Raw genomic sequence first — 17,550 nt, 5'->3', positions numbered from 1 at the left:
GGAAGTGCAGCCAAGCCTGTTCCTCAAGCCCTCAGATAAGCTCTGAAACCTCCCCTTCATTTTACACGTGTTAATAACAGATCAGACAAGGCTGGAAAGCAGGTTTTAATTTTAGGCAGCTAATGCCCTCAAGCTCTGGAGTAAAAACAGCTATATGATCCTCTTACACTTTAAAATATTGAATTTGGCTTTAACAAGGACATTAGCATTTTTTAATTTTCAGCTTCAGCATTGTTATCTAGAAATCTCAGCGTGTGTGTGTGTGGAGTTGCCCCCTGTGCTATACAGAAAGGGAGAGGGTGCATTCCTGGCATCACTTAGTGTGCCATCAAGCGCTGCAACACGATGGCTACTTTGCTCTGTTGCACTATCAGTGGCCACCGAGTAGCTGCCTGATGAGTTGGTGACAAGCCAGCTGGGCTGTTGAAAGGGCACTTTCTGCTGCAGAGTGTGTCCTGTAGCCTCCAGCAGATAGGGGAGCCACACTGGGACCCTTCCTTCCTTGGCCCACACCCCCAGCCATCCCAGGCCCTTCTGCCCCTGCACAGAACTGGCCTGTACCGGGACCTGTGAGGAGCAAGTAGGCTCCGTAGCAGTGGGAGCAGCGGGAGGGGGCTGCAGGCTTTCAGTTCAGCCTTCAGGCTGAAGGGAGGCTTGTGGGCCTGTGGTCTCTGCGAAAGCTTGCACAAGCACTCAGGTAACCCTATTTCTGCTCACTCTGTTCACCCCCACCTCATGGGAACAGCCTCCCCCACCAACCTGAGCATCCTTTCAGCTCCTCTATGGAAAAATACATGGACAAATGGCTTAGGCACTTTATGTCCAATACACAAGATGCTAATGAGGAACAGCTGAGAAGGAGCACCAGGGAACTCAAACCCATTTCCCCTCCACCCTGCAGGATGAGCACAGCATACTTTTAAGTATACTTTTTGTACATGGTCTGGGTGGTTGCTTGCCGTGATGTGTAGGCACTAAAGGGCTGGTGTGCTGCAGACCCTTTTGCTGGAGCTCCTTAGGATGGCCCAGGGGCCAGCGAAGGACCAGCACAAGCTGCAGCCTAGCAAACCTGCTTCTGTGCTGGCTGGATGCTGCCTGCTCACAGGGGATGCCTCTAATTAGGGAGACGGGGAAGCATCCTTCTGCCTCACGTTCCAGGAGTAATAACAACAGGGAAGAGACCAGGAAACAAACCTTATGCCTTGTTTTAAACTCTCTGGAAGGCGAGAGCAAAGTTGCCAGAGTAGAATTTTCACACATGCACACTCTTAGCTTAACTCTGCCCTTCCTGATGTCAAGGGAGTGATGTTAGGCTGGCGTGAAGTGCCTCTAGAAACCTCAACAGGCAAGACTTAAAACTGTTTCTAACCAAATCTCTGCCTCCTCAAGGAGGGTTGGCAAGTTTCCAGCCTCACGGCTCCGCGTTGTCCATTGGTGACCACTGCACAGCATTTCCCAGCTATACATAGCAACCAGACGCTGATAAATAGCAATTTACCACAATTGTCCTCCATATGCCAACACCGCAGCACCCAGACTACTGTGCTATTGTTGCTGCTTGACCATTAACTCTAATGGTGCTTCTTTGTGCCTCCCTTTTAATGCATCCATCAGTGGAGCTTCAGCTTCGTGGCTGCCACCTGAAAAGCTGTGAAAAGACCACAGCAAGAGTTTCAGGGCAGCAGCAGCTGTTCTAGTCTCACACCAATGTCTGCAAAATATTTCTCCATTCTTAAAGTATTTTCTGTGCCTCCTTTTAAAAAAAAAAAAAACCCAAACAATTTAATTACCTTTAGAACATTTGCAGATATTCATCCTTGTGCTTTTTGGGTTTCCTTTTAGATGTCACACAAATGTATGAAAAGCAGGGAGACACAGCCATGAGCTGAACGGTGTATCGGTATGGAACAGGTTACATTCACTTAAATGAGCTGAACAATATCACAGTTCAGCACTGCTTCTCTGATGTAAGCGTGGGTTTCCTTCTTTAGCCAGATTTCTCCTAATTAATATTTTTGCACTGTTTTTCAGGGAAGGTGGGGTAGTCTGGAAGAAATGTCTTTTTTTAACTTATATTTTAAGTGGACAGTGTCCTCACTGCCCTCTTTCTCTCACCTAGAAGGTTTTGCCAGGACCCAGTATTACCAGCAGGGTTTGGAGCAACTGAACCACAGCCCTGATGCCCTGGAAGCCCTGGGTGCCCCTCCTCTTAAAATCCACAACATCCGACTGATGGATGGGAGTAATCGTGTGGACACAGAAAGAGCACAGGTAACGCTTGAGAGGTGGTGTCACAGCGTGGCCCTCCAAGGCATTGGGGTGACAGGGAATCAGCTGGGGGGGGTTCAGCAGGTCACGAGGCACTTGGGGGCACTGGAAGGCTGTGGGATGGGATGCCAGTTGTTTTGGAAGAGGCATGGATTTCCAGAGCATAAATCTACGCTCTTATGTGAGAGACTAGAAATAGCAAGGGCGGCATTTTCGTGTCCTGCTATTGTAAACCACAAAATAATTATCAGAAACACGTCAGATCCAGCTTTAAAGCAGAAGCTGCCTCCCTCTCCCTACCCGATATGTCTCACGCTGTTTTAAAGCTCTGCTCAGAGCAGTTTTAGGGCCACCTGAGCTCTGCTGTGGTACTGCACATCGGCACGGTTTTCAGAAGCACCTGTGAGTCTGTGCCACAGCAGCCAGCTGCCCGGCATGGGCTGGAGGAGGCTGCGCAGAGTGCTCAGGTATTGCACAAGGCTGCCTGGTGTCAGCCCGGGCAAACCTCACAAACACGAGTCCCCTTCCACTCGGGCTTGCTGCCTGAAAAGGGTTCTCCGTCAGTGTTTTGACCCTTTAACCCAGGACTGGCTGCCCTCCCCTGGTTTTGCTGGGGGGTGCAGAATATCCCCAGTGACCTGTCCAGGTCCCTTACTGGAGGATCAAAATTTGAAATAATTTTATTCCTCCTGGTGAGTGGTTTTGAGTGCTGGGGATTAGGCAAGGGCATTGAGGAATGGGGCAGACGGTCCAGTGAAGGAGAGGGGCTGTCAGGGCAAGAAAAATCAACCTTTAACTACTCACTTAAAATTCCACTTTCCATCTCACCCTAATCAGGCTTCACCCTGAGCTAAAACATTTCCCAGGTTTTAGAGGTTCTACCAGGAAACATATCTAAGGCCAAAAACGCACAAAACCCCACACAACCTCTTATGGCGATGGAAAAGGAGAACCTGTCCCACTGATGTTTTCCTACGTCACTGTTTAAGAACGCCAGTCGCTTGGGTGACTCAGGGTGAAGTCAAACCCTGCTGTTGCCGACCTCACCCAAGAGGCAAACCTCCAACTTTCTTCTGCGCTTTTTCATGCTCCTAAGCCTTCATGTTCTTATGAAATAAACTGGTTAATCTAGAAAGATTTACTGACTCCACAGTATTCCCAGCTCCTGGGCCTGTTGGAGAACCCCTGGCATTTTCTGTTTGTGATTGCAATACCACCAGCAAATGCTACACCTGAAACAATTCTTTTATTCAAACATTCGACCAAATGCAATTAGCCACGGTCACCACTGCAACTCCTGGCTTTGTTAAACAACAGAGTGGTAGAATTTGTGATGCTAAGGAAAATCGTTGAATGTGTTATTCTCTCTATGCGTGTTAAGGGACTGATCTATAGAGGATCTCAACCTACAGGTTTCTTATGGTTATGGGAAGCCCTAACACAGCGCAGGTCACCTCTGGATCACTATGCGTGCTGGTAAGGAAAGGTGTTTGCTCATAAATATTTCAGAGAGCGAGTGGTTTTCCCTGGGGGTTGCAGCTGTAGCACAGTACATTCTTTCAGCAGAGATTAACGTATGGCAGAACAGACATACTTGTATAGCCACACACATGTTAGCCGTTAGAAAAGCTCAGTGAAACTCTGAAATACAGTAAAAAAAATTTTATCAGAATCACATCTTTGACTGTAGAAGGATTAAATGTCCATTTCATTACATGCTTCACTGAATCCTTAACGTACTTTTATGTTTGCAGATCAAGTTACCAGTATCTGGAACAAAATCAGCAGGGTACCTCTACATTAATTCGGAGATGGACCACTCCCGTCAATGGTGCGTACGGGGGGAGGTGCCGGGAGAAACACATAGGTGCAGGGAGAGAAGTGGTAGGAGAAAAGAGTGGAGCAGGGTATTTGTTTTAGTCACCCGTGCTGCTGAGATCATGCACACAAAGGAAGCGGAAATTCATGTCCAAAGGTCTTGTGAAAGGTTATTACCATCATTATGGCAAAAATGTAAATTAGTTGAGAAATACATTGAATTTGTCCCTATGAATACACATAGAAGAGCAACACGAGCCACTCATTTGTGTGAAATGTGTTCTGCAAACTATAGCTCAGTATACATACTAATACTGTGATCCAAGGTAACATACTGCGTGTCCCCCACCCCTCCTCCCCAAGGAGGTGCAGGAGCTGCTGAGCAGCAGTCCTAACTCCAGCCTAGCACTATGTATTGCAGTAGGGAAATCACACATTATATCAGAGCCTGCCAAGGTGAGCTAAAAATCATGCAGGTTTGGGCTTTTTTTCCAAGCTATCCGACAAATATTGTCCTTATAGTTAAAAAAAGTGCTAGAACAAATACATTACAGTAGAAGGATGCTCTGATCCCCCATCATATTTACATTTTTGTAGTACTGAAGCCTGAAAACCTCCCTTGTCAAAGGTAAACCGACTTCTAGAACTGAGCAAAGAATTGCTACGTGAATTCAAAGTCCATTTTCCATTGCAAAAAGGAACATTTTATTAGACGCAAACCCTTTTGCATATACTTGTTCTTGGAGTTCGTAGGCACTTCTGTTAGCTCTATTTAGAAACTCAAAGCTGCAACATTTTTATTCAGCTGCCACAGCCATATGGTAATGGTTTCTTTTCATAATTAGATGCGCACGACTTACTGGGTTTCTCTTCTGAAAAACTATGGGCAGTAAGGTGTAAGGGGATGTGAGGAAGGCACTAGGCTGGCACTTGAGAGACTCGGGGGGCCAGGCCTGGCCTCCTCCCTCGTGACCAGAGGTGGCCCCAGAGGTCCCTGGCCACCTTTCTTGCACACCTGCGCTTCCCCGGAGCCCGGCTCTGATCTCCTCGCTCCTCCTTATCCCCTCCTCGCAGAGGGAGTAACAGTTCCCTTCTGCCTCACTCAGTTACTGCGAGGGTAACTGAATGTGGCAAGATGTTAAACTACAGCAGTAACTGAAGTGCCTGTCTCTCAGAGTTTTGTTTTAAAATGAACTCTCAATGCACTTCTGCGAGCTTAAGAGAGGAGGGGGAAAAAAGAAATCATCTCCTGTAAGAGGTTTTTATGGCCGACAAATCTGTTAGACTCAACCACCTCTGCTTACATTTGGGTCCCGTGCAGAGCTCCGCTTGGGGCCAGGTGCCCTTGCACCTGGCCAGGCAACTAAGAATAAAATGGCTGGTTCCCATCTCCTCTACGGAGAGGAGCTCCTGAAATCCCCAATGGGAATGACACGTAAGCAGGCCATCCTGGTGGGGCTCTGCAGGGCGTGCGTGGGGGCATTTCCAGCAGAGCCCAGGGAGGCAAGCGGAGCGATGCAGGCAGAGCCCAACCGCACCAGGAGGTGAGCTCTCAGCGCAGGGGTAGCTGAAGCTTCCAAGCCACCAAAATGCTTCTGACTCCGAGCGTGCAGTCCGCCCCTTGTGGTTCATTTATTTATGTGGTTATTAAAAAAAAAAAAAGAGAGTAACTAGAAAAAAAAAAGAAAAAAAAGGGAAATTTGGAGTGTGTGGGCTGGTTTGGACATGGAGGACGTGGCATTCACCCAGGCGTAGGGAGCGCAGGGATGGGGAGGGCACCTGGAGACAAGGGCAACCAAGGCACCAGTCTGGCAAAATGACGCTTGCCTGCCCTGCAGCGAGCGGAGGGAAGGGCCGAGAGCCCAGGCCATGCTGAGGGGAGCGAGCAGCTGCCCCTTCAGGCCCTGCTATCAATGAGGCAGTTGCTCATCCTGGGTCGGATGTAGGCGGAGGGCTGGCAAGCGAAGAGCCATCGCACAGAGGTGCGGCAGCCTCATTCCTTCATGGTATGTACTCATCACCGACGCCAGCAAAAGCAGGGCTGGGTGAGTGCCAGGAGCTTTTGAAAAAAATCCTATCTTAGTACCCCAAAATAATAGTCCTTCCCAGCTGGAAAAGCAGCACAAGCAGTCTCACAGAAGTGGGTTTGGAGCAGGGCTGAAAGGAAGGAAAAGGCTCCCCCTCCATCTCCAACAAACACTGTTTTCCTTCTCCTTTGAGTAACCACTGCTGTACCCTGCCAGGGTTTCAGCAGTCACATTGAGCGATCACACAGCGTTCAAACTCCTCCAAGCCAGGCTAATTCCTTAGCAACACAGTCTGGCTCCGAGGCTGGAGAGGAGTGGAGCAAGGAATGCACCCGCAGGATGGAGAGGAAGAAAGGCACCAGGTTGGGGGAGGAATGCCCTATCTAAAAATAGCTGGCAGGATTTTATTTGAGTTGCAACAAATAGGAACATGCATCCCAGTCCTTTAAATCTGGGCTGTGCTATGCTGTTAGGGAAAAGAGCTTTCAGAAGCTAGCACTCGCAAACCAAGTTTTAAAACACTTGAGAGAATTTTTAAAAGCAGTGAATGCATGGAATGATTTGTTTCTTTGTGCCAGCTGTTTCTACACTGACTTTACTACTATTAAAAGTGATTGAAACAAGTTAAAAAATATTTTTTTTATTATTATTTTATTAGCTGGTGCCTTCAGGATGTCACCTTGAAACTGCGGGATGGTCAGAATATTCCTGTTTACCACTCCCCAGTGGAAAGCACTGGTGTGCAAGAAGGTTAAAAATCAGAGACAGCTGCTTCTCCACCTCCCATTGAGCCGAAGGAATCATTAATCGATTGCATCCTGCTGTGTCCATGAATGTACACAGTTGCCCAAGTGACAATTTTACTTAAGTGGGTGCTCTCAAGACAATTTTCTCTCCAAGACTGACCTCATCATCGTCATAATTGTAATTTCTTTATTTTGCTGGTGTATTCATGTGTTCAGCAGAAGCCTAAAATAAATATCTTGCAAAAGACTTGCTGTTCCTGAGAAGCCAGGTGTTATGCCCCATGAGTGCTGGTATTATGAATTTGAAATAAATAAACAAACTGCCAGGAAACTGAGCTTTTCTACAGTTGCAGACAAAGTCAGGAGCACTGGGCTACTCTGTCATGGCTTGGAGGCAAAGCCATCTGCTCAGATGCTTCAGGCTTCCCCCATTTCCCAGCAAGGTGTTACCCAAGGTAGGAGGGGCAAAGCAGCGGAGGTGAAGCTCAGCAGCCGCCCCCTCCGCTCCTAATGAATAAGTTGCATATCAGGTAGACTTGCACCCTTCACAATTATCATTAAAAAGCTCATGAGAGCACTGAGACCACTCATGGTAACTCAGGAATTCCAGGAAGAGACTTGCTGCTGATGCTCAAGTTTATTCAGAAAGAAGCCAAACCTTCACACCAGCACTGCCCAACCTGAGCTCAGGAGACCACATTGACTTGGGGAGGAAAACCCTCAAGAGGTGCTGCACAGGTGAAACGCTGCCATGGTTTACTCTGACTACACAAGAGGTTTTTGATTGTGCCTTGATTCTGTCAGTCAGGTAGAGAATCGCCCATCACCAGAAGCAAGGTGAGGAATAAGCAAAAAAACACCCAAACCACCACACTGTTTCCACCCCCTGCCCCAAACTGCACATTCAAACAATTGCAAAGCCCAAGGCACAGCCCGAGACAGCGAAGAGACACCTCTAACTGTCTGTCCTGCCTTCATGCCTTGAAGTACCATGTGAGCCATGAAGAATGTCCAGAGGAATGTGTATTTTGGATTTATTGTAAGACAGCAGCTTAAATCAAGCTGCACCTGGGGGAAAGCCCAGAGCTTATATCTCTCAATTCCCTTCTCTCCCCCCCATCGCAACATCCAGATGTGAGTACTAGAAATCCACCAAGGGCACAGGCAATACAGAGCTTTTCAGGAGTAATGAGTATTTGATAAAGAAGGGGGAGCTGGAGCAAAAAAATCATTAAAAGACCAGCAAGCATTTTTCCTGCTCAACAACATCCCAGCAAATTGGGCGAGTGGCTTCTGAACAAGCCTGAAGAGCAAGTGTCGAAGTAAGAAGGAGGAAATGCTAACAGACCACAGCAAAGGTGTCTTGGACAAACTTTTTTAGAAGGGAACAATACATATGAGCTTTAGTTTGGGACTTAGAAAGAGCTGCCGGGATGAACAGCACTCGTGAGACCTGATCCAGCCCACGTGGATGCCCAACACACCAGGGAAAGGATTAGGGTGAATCAAGGAGTAACAGCATCCCAGCTTTAAGACCGAAATCACTGCTATCTGGTTTCACAAAACAAATTACAAACGGCGTGATTTAAAAACATTAGCCTTGCACTACTGCAGTCCACCTAGCAAGAAAACCCCATGGGAGATATGGGGAACTCTGGCCACCTGGTGTCTCGGAGTATGGTCGGCTCTGGCTTTTGGTCACTGAAGAAGTTTGGTGAGGAATCAAACAGTTGACAAGGGAAAACCAACCCAACCACTTCACATCCATCAGTTGCAACTTCCCTGGCCGCAGCTTTGATTCGTTACTAGTCTCCAGAGGAGCTGTGGGGAGCGACCGGAGCCTGTCCCATCCCTCCCCGTGTCTGTGCCAGGAGCACCTGGCCCACACTGCCTTTTGTCACCACTGTGCGCTTCGTAAGCCTGGCACTCGCGGTGGCTGCAAGGTGTCCAGGAAGCCCACCACAGCCACCCCAGCCTACAACACAACGCTCGCTCACCGCCTTTCTGTCTCTCAAGCTGGCACACGCAACGTCCCCGGTCGGGCTTCACAAGTCGCTGCACCACAAATGCCACCGCCCAGCCCAGCTGTGACCCTGGTTATCCCAGGCCTGAGGCAGATAACCCCACACAAGCCCCGCCAGTGACACTGGGGGGTTTATTACCTTGCCTGGGGGAAAGCAGAGCTTGCAGAAAGGTTCCTTTTCTCACTTGCCCCCTCAAGACCTAGCAGAGCCCCTCTAGCACTCCCGGCGTCCTGGTTTAACCCTGGCCAGCAACCCACGCAGCCGCTTGCTCCCCCTCACCCAGAGGGATGGGGAGGAGAATCAGGAAGGAATGTAAAACTCAGGAGTTGAGATAAGAACAGTTTAACAGGTAAAGCAAAAGCTGCACAAGCAAGCAAAGCAAAGCAAGGAATTCATTCCCCGCTTCCCATGGGCAGGCAGGTGCTCACCCAACCCCAGGAAAGCCGGGCTCCATCACGCATAATGGTTACTCGGGAAGACAAACACCATAATGCCAAGTGTCCCCCCACTTCCTTCTTCTTCCCCCAGCTTATATACTCAGCATGACACCATACGGTCTGGAATGCCTCTTTGGCTAGCTTGGGTCAGCTGTCCTGGCTGTGTCCCTTCCCAGTCTCTTGTGCCCCTCCAGCCCTCTGGCTGGCAGGGCCCAGGAACTGAAAAGTCCTTGATTTAGTATAAATATCACCCAGCAACAACTAAAAACATCAGCACACTATCAACATTGTTTTCACACCAACTCCAAAACAGAGCACTGTACTAGCTACTAAGAAAAAAATTAACCCTATCCCCACTGAAACCAGGACACCTGGTCACCCTAACCAACCCACAGGGTCATCAAAGCCCTGAGGATGGGCACTATCATCATATCGTACCAGTGTTTCTCAAAATCAATTCTTTAAACCTGGAGAAAGAAGCAAGCATTGGGTGAAGCTGGAAGGCAGAAAATCAGTGGAGCAGAACAAGAGTAAAACCACCTTCAAATCCCTGCTTTTGTTTTACTACCCAATACCTGGCAAACACAGAATTTCTTACCTTGTGACCCTGAAGAGCCACTTCCTTGCTGTGCTTGCGCTCTTTTAAGATGCACATATTCAAAGAGAGAAAAAACCAGCAAGCTGCTGTATTTGGTGCCAAGCTACTTCGGCCTTGTGGCTCCCATTAAATACACCACAGCCCACGGCGGCTGCTTCCAGCAAGGACACAGGTGCAGCAGGAGCAGCCAAGATTGCTGGAGCACAGCAGGCAAATGGGGAGAGCAAAGGTCTCAGAACTACCAACAGCTGCTGAAAGCCCAAATAACTTCAAGAGGGCACCTGGGCACCCCTCTTCCCCTTGCGCTCTTTTCTTCTAAGGGACACTGGAGCAGATCAGGTTGTATTTAACTTCAGTGGGCCATTGAGGCACCAATTCACCACAATTATATTGTGTTGTGTGTCACTCAACACCAGCCTGGGCAATCATTTTGGTTTTATTGAAAAAATATTCATCTTTTGATAAAAGACCCTAAATCCACCAGTTAGACTCCTTTAGAAAGCCATTTTTTTCTAATCACAGAACGGTTAAGGTGAGGAGCAGCCACTGGAGATCGCCTAGTCCAGCCACCTCACTCCCAGCAGGATCGGCTGGAGTGGGTCACCTGGGGCTGTGTCCAGGCAGGTTGTGAAGGACACCAAGGATGGAGACTCCACAACCTCTGGACAAGCTGTACCAGCGTTCAACCATTTTCACAGTAAAAAACCCAGCTTTTTTTCTTACGTTTAAACAGAATTTCCTGTGTTTCAGTGTGCCTGCTGCCTCTTGTCCCACCATCAGGCACCACTGAGAAGGACCCAGCTCCATCCTCTTTACTCTTCCCCGACAGGTATTTATACACGCCGGTAAGATCTCTCCCCGAGCCTTCTCTTCTCCAGGCTGACAGCCGCAGGTCTCTCGGCCTCGTTAACAGGTGCTGCAATCCTTTAATCATCATTTTCAGTATGTTAAACAATTTCTTTTAAATTGACTTGAGTATTTGCATAATTCCTTCTGGTGTTGTTGGCGTGGTTGAAACAACCATCATCTTCATGACCTTTGCCGGATTGCGTGTTTGTTTCTTACTGTCTAGTTTGATTTTAATAGCTTCTGCCAGGCAGTCCTCCCCCTCAAGGAAACCGTGCAGGCAGCAGGCTGTTCAGGGCACGAACTTAATTTAGAGCTGAGGAACAACAAATACTGCTTCATGGACTGTTAAAACGCTTGTGCCTATTTGAGATGGACCCAACTAGCACACAGGGGCTATATGAACCCAAGTGTTTTAAAAGCTCTAGCATTGTAAATGCTGAGCAGGGGGACGGTCGCCCTTTCGAGCATGTTTCTCCTGGTAGTAACACGGTTTTGTCCAACTCAGCCCCGGCAGTTCACTCTCTAGCTGGGGCAGAGGTCTTGTGTTGCGCAGGGACCGTTAGCTGTTTGGATTCACCTCCCTATTAGAAATGAGGGCACATCCAGTTCTTTGCTGCATCTTGGCTGCTGGTCAAAGCAAAATCACTTTCCTGCGTTTTTTCCTGCAAAATTGGCTGCAGCGTTCCCTGCAGCTTGGCCCGGGCAGTCCTGTAACACCAGTAGTGATGGAGACCCACCACGTTCTTGGCGTTACTTTGGAAGATGCATCACACCTGGCTAAACACCTTTGGTTCGTTTTGTGTAGCACCAAGTGTATGAAAATACTAGAATCATGTTAATTTCTTGACCAATCTAATGCAGTTTCTGACAATTGGCTTTCCTAGAAGATTTGGACGCAAGCACCTTGAGTCAGTAACTTCTTGGAGACAGCCTTTACCTCTCTGTGCTTGGCGAGTCCTGCGACAAGAACTTCCACCCAGCCACCAGACCAGCTGGGTCTTGCAGGGTGCTCCTGAAAGGTGACAGGCAGCAAGGCGATACCCCAACAGCCCAGGAGATTTTCCTGTCAGGATCTGTGGAAAGGCACCTGCGCAATTCGGTCTGTACTGGGATTACAAAGTAATTAAGAGGTGGGGTACGCTGACTTCGACACCTCACCAGCTTCGCTGTGATTCTGATGGCACAGGCAAGCAAAGACTCAGCAAAATTAAATTCTCTGCGTTTATAGGAAAAAAGATAATCCCTTCAAGTAGTTAAGTTCCCTTTCCTCTCTTAATTTCACAGTAACTGTTGTGGTCCTAACGCTTTCCTTTGCTTTGACAAATCATAACCTTTTCTTAATTAAGATAATTTTTAACACACTCATATGACTTAATTTTTTTGTTGTTGTTGTTTTATGAAGCTTCCGGGTTGTATTTTTATGGAACCAAAATATTTTACTTTCACAGAGGTATACAGTTATCAGCTGTCTAATAACAGGAGCAATTAACGAAATGAAGCAGTGTTAGAAGAGGAAATGCCTTTCCACAGAAGAGGAAATACTTTTCTTACCCAGCATCTAGTCGATGCTCTGACTTTCCCCATGGGAAAGTCACATCAGGCAAATAACAGCCCTGGACATGGCGCATCCTGGAGGGGGTGTTAAAATTTCACTGCTTTGGAGCACACATTTCAGCAGGATTTGTGAAACCTGGAATAATTCTGATTCCCATCTGCTCCACCCTGTCCTGGATGCACAGCTGTCCTACACCGCACACCATTCGCTGGCATTTAAATAGCACCTCTCCAACCCCAGCATCTTCAGGAAGGTAGTAACAGTCCAAAGTTTAATGGAAATATACTTCTAGGTTTATTATATACCAAGAAAAAAACCGCAACCAAACCAACCAGGAAGCTTTACATGGATAATGTGACTATTTATTAATCCCAATGACAGCTTAATTGAGCATCAGTAATTGCTGTATTGTGAAGACCCCTGCAGTGCAAGCATACAGCTTTAGACTGGAAAAGATTATTGGTGCATCTTACATTTGCTGTGCAAATGTGTAATTCAGAAAACTAAAATATCAGTGAGCCTGTCCTACAGGTGTTGAGAAAAATAACTTTAGGTAGGCCCTCGGAGAAAAGCAAAGGCATTTGAACAGGGGACTCCATCTAATATACCACAGCCCAGGTCCAGCAGTATTCCTAGCGAGCATTTGAAGCCAAGCGTGAAGGTGCACAGCCACCAACCACAGGCGAGTTTAACATGCAGCCGTTCGCAGGGCAGCGTTGTACTTTAGCTTTACTGTTGATCCCAGTCATCCTGCACCAGAAAAACTACCGTAACTTTTGGAATTGTTTCAGATCAATAATGCTGTCTTGAAGAAAGAATAGGGTTTCTTTTTTTTTTTTAAATGGTTTAAAGTGTTTCCCAACGCGTGAAGAACAAAAGACCCATCAGCTGTCCGGAAAACAAAATTTCATTTATTGTAAAGTTCCTGAAACAGTAAACACCTTATCAGAAGTACAATGAGCTGGCACTATTTATTTAAAATGTGAAATTGTCTTCCAGGAGCAGCACCTGGAATATTCAAGAGAGATCTTAAGCCATGGAATAACTTGGTGCATGGCCCACCTTCCTCACTGTCCCCTGCCAGTACCACCAGTGGAGAACAGGCACTGAATTTCTACTTGCATGTCCTACCTAACAGCTCTCAAGATTTACCTGGTAGATCTTGAGCTGGAATTCACCATTTTGTATTTAGGGACCCTCAAATGAAACGTGTAAGAAATGAGACAAATCACCATGCAAATTCAGCTTTGGGGGGGGGCGGGGAATGATTGTATAGAACTTTTAATGACTATAAACTCTACAGCCTCTTGCTTGAAGAGGTGGACCTAGCAACAAGACAAGAGGGGACAAGGCTTTGCTTTCAACTAGACTTCGCTGTTTATTCCAGCTGCAAGAGGCCTGGACCTGCCCCGTTTGTAGCTACAGCTTGCGGCTCTTGCACCAGAACCACAGAAAAGGCAGCTCTCCAGCAACTTCCATGAACATCTGCACTTCCACCCCTTCCAGCTTCCCGCACTCCAGCAAAGAGCAGCCGTGCTCCCAGCATTACGAAGGCAGCCGGCAGGTGCCGGGCCTGGAGAGCAGGGGCAGAGAGCATTGCCCACGAGGGCCAAGGAGCTGATTCCTTCCCTGCAACCACCCCCCTCCCCACAAACACCGTAAAGCATAAGCAGCTTTCTTCAGCAAACGTACATGCCGATCCCATATTCACAGAGCTGCAGAAAACCAGCTCTTCTTCACAAGCTTGTGATTTTCTTCCTACTCTTAATGTGTTACTTCACAAGTAACTCAGCCTTTTGAAAACATGAGCCTCAATAGCCCCTTTCTACAGCGCAGGGTAAGAATACCTCATTTACAGCTTTACCCACACTTAGTGGAACAGAAACAGCTTCAAGCATGTGGGACTGGCTGACAGTCCTGCTGTTACGTGTTCCACAAATTTTTTCCTATTACAGGGCCAACCTAAGATGCCTTGTTTGTAACTTACACTATTAAACTTTCACAACTTTATACAAATTCTAATGATGTTAAAAAACACTTTATAAAACCACCTTAAGGCACAAGTTAAACAAATGCAGCCCACTGGAAATCTCAAAGCAGCCAAATCAAGAGAAGCTGGCCTTGTAATAGTTCATTTATACACGTTAAGCTTCATTGTCATACATTTAAACCAGTAAATATAGGACAAAATGCATGCTGCTCAGCATCTACACTTTTTCATTAGTACCAGTTTCCATCTGAGACATGATCTGTGGTTACAAATAGGAATTGAAACAGGTGTATGTCCCTCAAATGATTTGCTTTGAGCAACCATGAGCTATTACACATTTAGCTATACAGATACAGCAACATTGTCAGGGTGGGATGTCAGCCCCAGCACTTTGCTCTATTTGTAAAAGTAAGGAAGTAGAGATGCGAAAAAAAGGTCAAAACGGCAGCGATGAAGCTGGGAGAAATTGCAATTTTGCACAAAAGGATTTCGTGAGTTAATGTCCCCTCACCCAGTTGTCATGGGCAAATGGCTGAACACTAAAAGATGCCCATGAAGAGCAGTGTCATACCTAAAAAGCCTGAAACAGATCGGTGTCGCAGGTAGGGTCAGCACCCATGCAGTAACACAGCTACCGCCCAGCTCCAGAAACACCCAGATAACTGCTCTGTTGGCTCAAAGATTCTTGTTTAACTTCTACTAACGGCCAGCCACAGCGATCCAAGAAAACCTTGCATGTAGCTTTGCAGGAAGAATCTGTAGGCTGCTCTCTACAAGGAGGGAAAACAGTGTGAAAGGCACGTCTGCATTAAAATATGAAAAACCCACATCCAAACTCAATTATGAGTACTACTGGGTTTTCTTATATGAAGGTCTTCAAGGAGGGAGGAAGCTGCCCTACCTACAAGAATATTCAGTATGTAATTCCACAGGGGAGGAAGCTTGACAGAACAGTTTAATTTAGGTGCAATTTTTCTGATGTGGCTTCAAGTGAAGGCAACCAGACCACTGGCAATGAAGCCCTACAGAAAAATGCTTGTTGCCCCACCTGGCGTCACACTGGCTTTAGCTCAATTTTCTTCTTTACTAGCACTTTTTCTCCCACCCTTACAGCAATGCTAATCAGATCACCCCAGCACTGCTAAAGCTTTATTAATAAGCCATCTGCCTTTCACGTGAAGGAGGAACCGAAATATTAGCACAGAGCACTGAACCGTTCACTACAAGAGTAAGAATGTTCTTGGTACATTTGAAATTAGGAAAGTCTGTAGCAACATGGAAAAAAGGAAAAACTACCTTAAGAGTTTCTATTCATTGCTTTATAGCAGGAAAACTTTTGTCAGGGTTTATTATAAAGAAACAGCATAAGGAAACCAAATAAATAGTTGAATAGTTAACAGTATGCAATATAATAGTACTAAACTTCAATTACATAAAAATTAAACTTTGGAACAGCATCATTATGAAATATTTCTTAGAAAACCAGCACTCTGTCCGAGATCCTCAGACCTGTACATTGCAAAAACCAGTCAACTTTGATGCCCAGTTGGTCCCAGCTTTGTTCTCTGAGGGACCGTGCCCATTGAGAACTATGACCCATCCACAGAGCTCCCTAATCCCACTCTGCCCCGTCACACACATGCTGTGTTTCCAAGAGGCGAAGGGAGAGTGACCAGGAAGCACGAGGTATGAGTTGTGCTTCACTGTTTCAGAGGAAGCAGCATCTTCCTCATCTGATAGCTACATTGAACAAGGTTATGCAATTTAACCTAAGGATGCTTCTTTCTTCCCTAAAGCAGTGGTTAGAGGAACAGAAAGAAGGCAGAAACGACCTCATGCTCCCAGTAAAACCCCAGCTGGGTTCTGGGGGAGGCGGAATCAAGGGCTGATTTATCGTTAGTTGGGACAAACTGTCTGATGCAACATGTTGAAGTCAGTGGACAGAGTAACTTCAGCAGGGCTACATCTGACTGTCATTCTTTTTTCCACTCATGAACACTATGTAGTCACACTGAGCTGGATTCTGTTAGCACATCTCTCCCAACATGGGAGGGGAAGGGAGCGATCTTTGCTAGCTCTCAAAAGTGACCGATGGAAACTTTTCACCCTCCAGAGCAGGATTTTACCGTGCTTCCAAATAAAGAAGTATCACCATTGAGGATCTGGAATTGGTCCCTGATACAGATTTCTTTCCCTGTGGGACACGTGCACCTCTTCCTAGAGGAGCACAGCTCACTGTTTGGCTACACACCAGAGCAGGCTGTGTCTTTGCCTTGATATAAATGAATTATACACAGTATAGCTTTGAAATCTGTATGTCAAACCAGTTGATCAAATTCCCCCTCATACAATTTTTAGACCAGTAGACAGTTCAATTGAAATCAGGAGTGTTAAAAGGTGTTTGAGGAAAGCCCAGCATTATATATTTGCATTAAATGCCAAAACATATCCTAAAATACTCCTCTTGACATCTGTCATTGAAACACTTCCAATATCAACTTCTCCAAAACACTGGAACAATTAACAAAAACTGCTATCAAGCAACAAAAACACAGAAATAAAAATTACAAACAAAAATGAGCATTTTATCTTTGTTAAATTCCTGTCAGCCACTTGAAATTAAAACTTGGCACATTTTCCCTGGATGCCATTTATCAACATTTTATCTAGAACATTTATTGCATATCCGAAATTCACTTGGCTAGGGTATTTTTGTTTAGTAGAAAACACTGCCTTCCAGTTATAACTATGAAGCTCCACACAGTTCAGTAAATGAATTCTCCTGGTATTTCTTGCAGTAATGGTTCCTCAAACTTAAATCGTTTGGAAATGGCTTTCTGCTCAGTTACTTTTTCTTTTTCTGACTGCCTACATTGTCCCAGTGTATATGAAGCCACTACAATTAGTTCTTCTGTCACTATTGATTCTTCCTCTTCAGTCTTCTCAGCATCTACAGATTTTTCAGAGGTAGAATCTCCATCTTTCTGGCTGGCATCACTGGTCTCCCCTCCTGTACTCTTATTCCAGGACCTGCAAGCAGGATTATCGCTTTGTTCTAACCACGGGTGTTGAAGACATTCTTCAGCAGTTGCCCGGTCCCTGCAAAAGAAGGAAAGTGTTAAAAATAAATGTCCAAATGAACTTGAAATCCAGTATACCTTGCAGAAGAGATCCATACAAATTATTCCAAGGATATGTCTGTATTCAAGACAAACTAATAGAACTTTAAAAAAAACCA

At 46.3% G+C, this 17,550-nt stretch overlaps 2 protein-coding genes across 22 annotated transcripts in view; one reads left to right on the top strand and one right to left on the bottom strand.

Moving 5' to 3' along the window:
- The window catches only part of LOC102055566 (cytochrome c oxidase assembly factor 1 homolog), a 54,179-nt gene extending 47,073 nt beyond the window's left edge, over positions 1-7,106 (top strand). For 19 of the 21 annotated variants that reach the window (XM_055709186.1, XM_055709188.1, XM_055709184.1 and 16 more), the window contains 3 exons: positions 2,120-2,271; positions 4,023-4,099; positions 6,772-7,106. In XM_055709186.1, the coding sequence (XP_055565161.1) occupies positions 2,120-2,271; positions 4,023-4,099; positions 6,772-6,868 (326 nt within the window). In that variant the 3' untranslated portion in view covers positions 6,869-7,106. The remainder of the gene's footprint in view (positions 1-2,119; positions 2,272-4,022; positions 4,100-6,771) is intronic. The other 2 variants (XM_055709193.1, XM_055709171.1) reach the window with 1 other exon arrangement.
- Positions 7,107-13,211: 6,105 nt separating this feature from the next.
- STK17A (serine/threonine kinase 17a) overlaps positions 13,212-17,550 on the bottom strand; it is a 28,406-nt gene continuing 24,067 nt past the window's right edge. The window contains exon 7 of the mRNA XM_055709194.1: positions 13,212-17,411. Coding sequence (XP_055565169.1) covers positions 17,078-17,411 — 334 coding nt within the window. The 3' untranslated portion in view covers positions 13,212-17,077. The remainder of the gene's footprint in view (positions 17,412-17,550) is intronic.

This window comes from Falco cherrug, chromosome 4 (assembly GCF_023634085.1).
Source record: "Falco cherrug isolate bFalChe1 chromosome 4, bFalChe1.pri, whole genome shotgun sequence".
Taxonomy (NCBI): Eukaryota; Metazoa; Chordata; class Aves; order Falconiformes; family Falconidae; genus Falco; species Falco cherrug.
The sequence above is the reverse complement of the archived record's forward strand: the minus strand, read 5'-3'. Positions and strand labels throughout refer to the sequence as shown.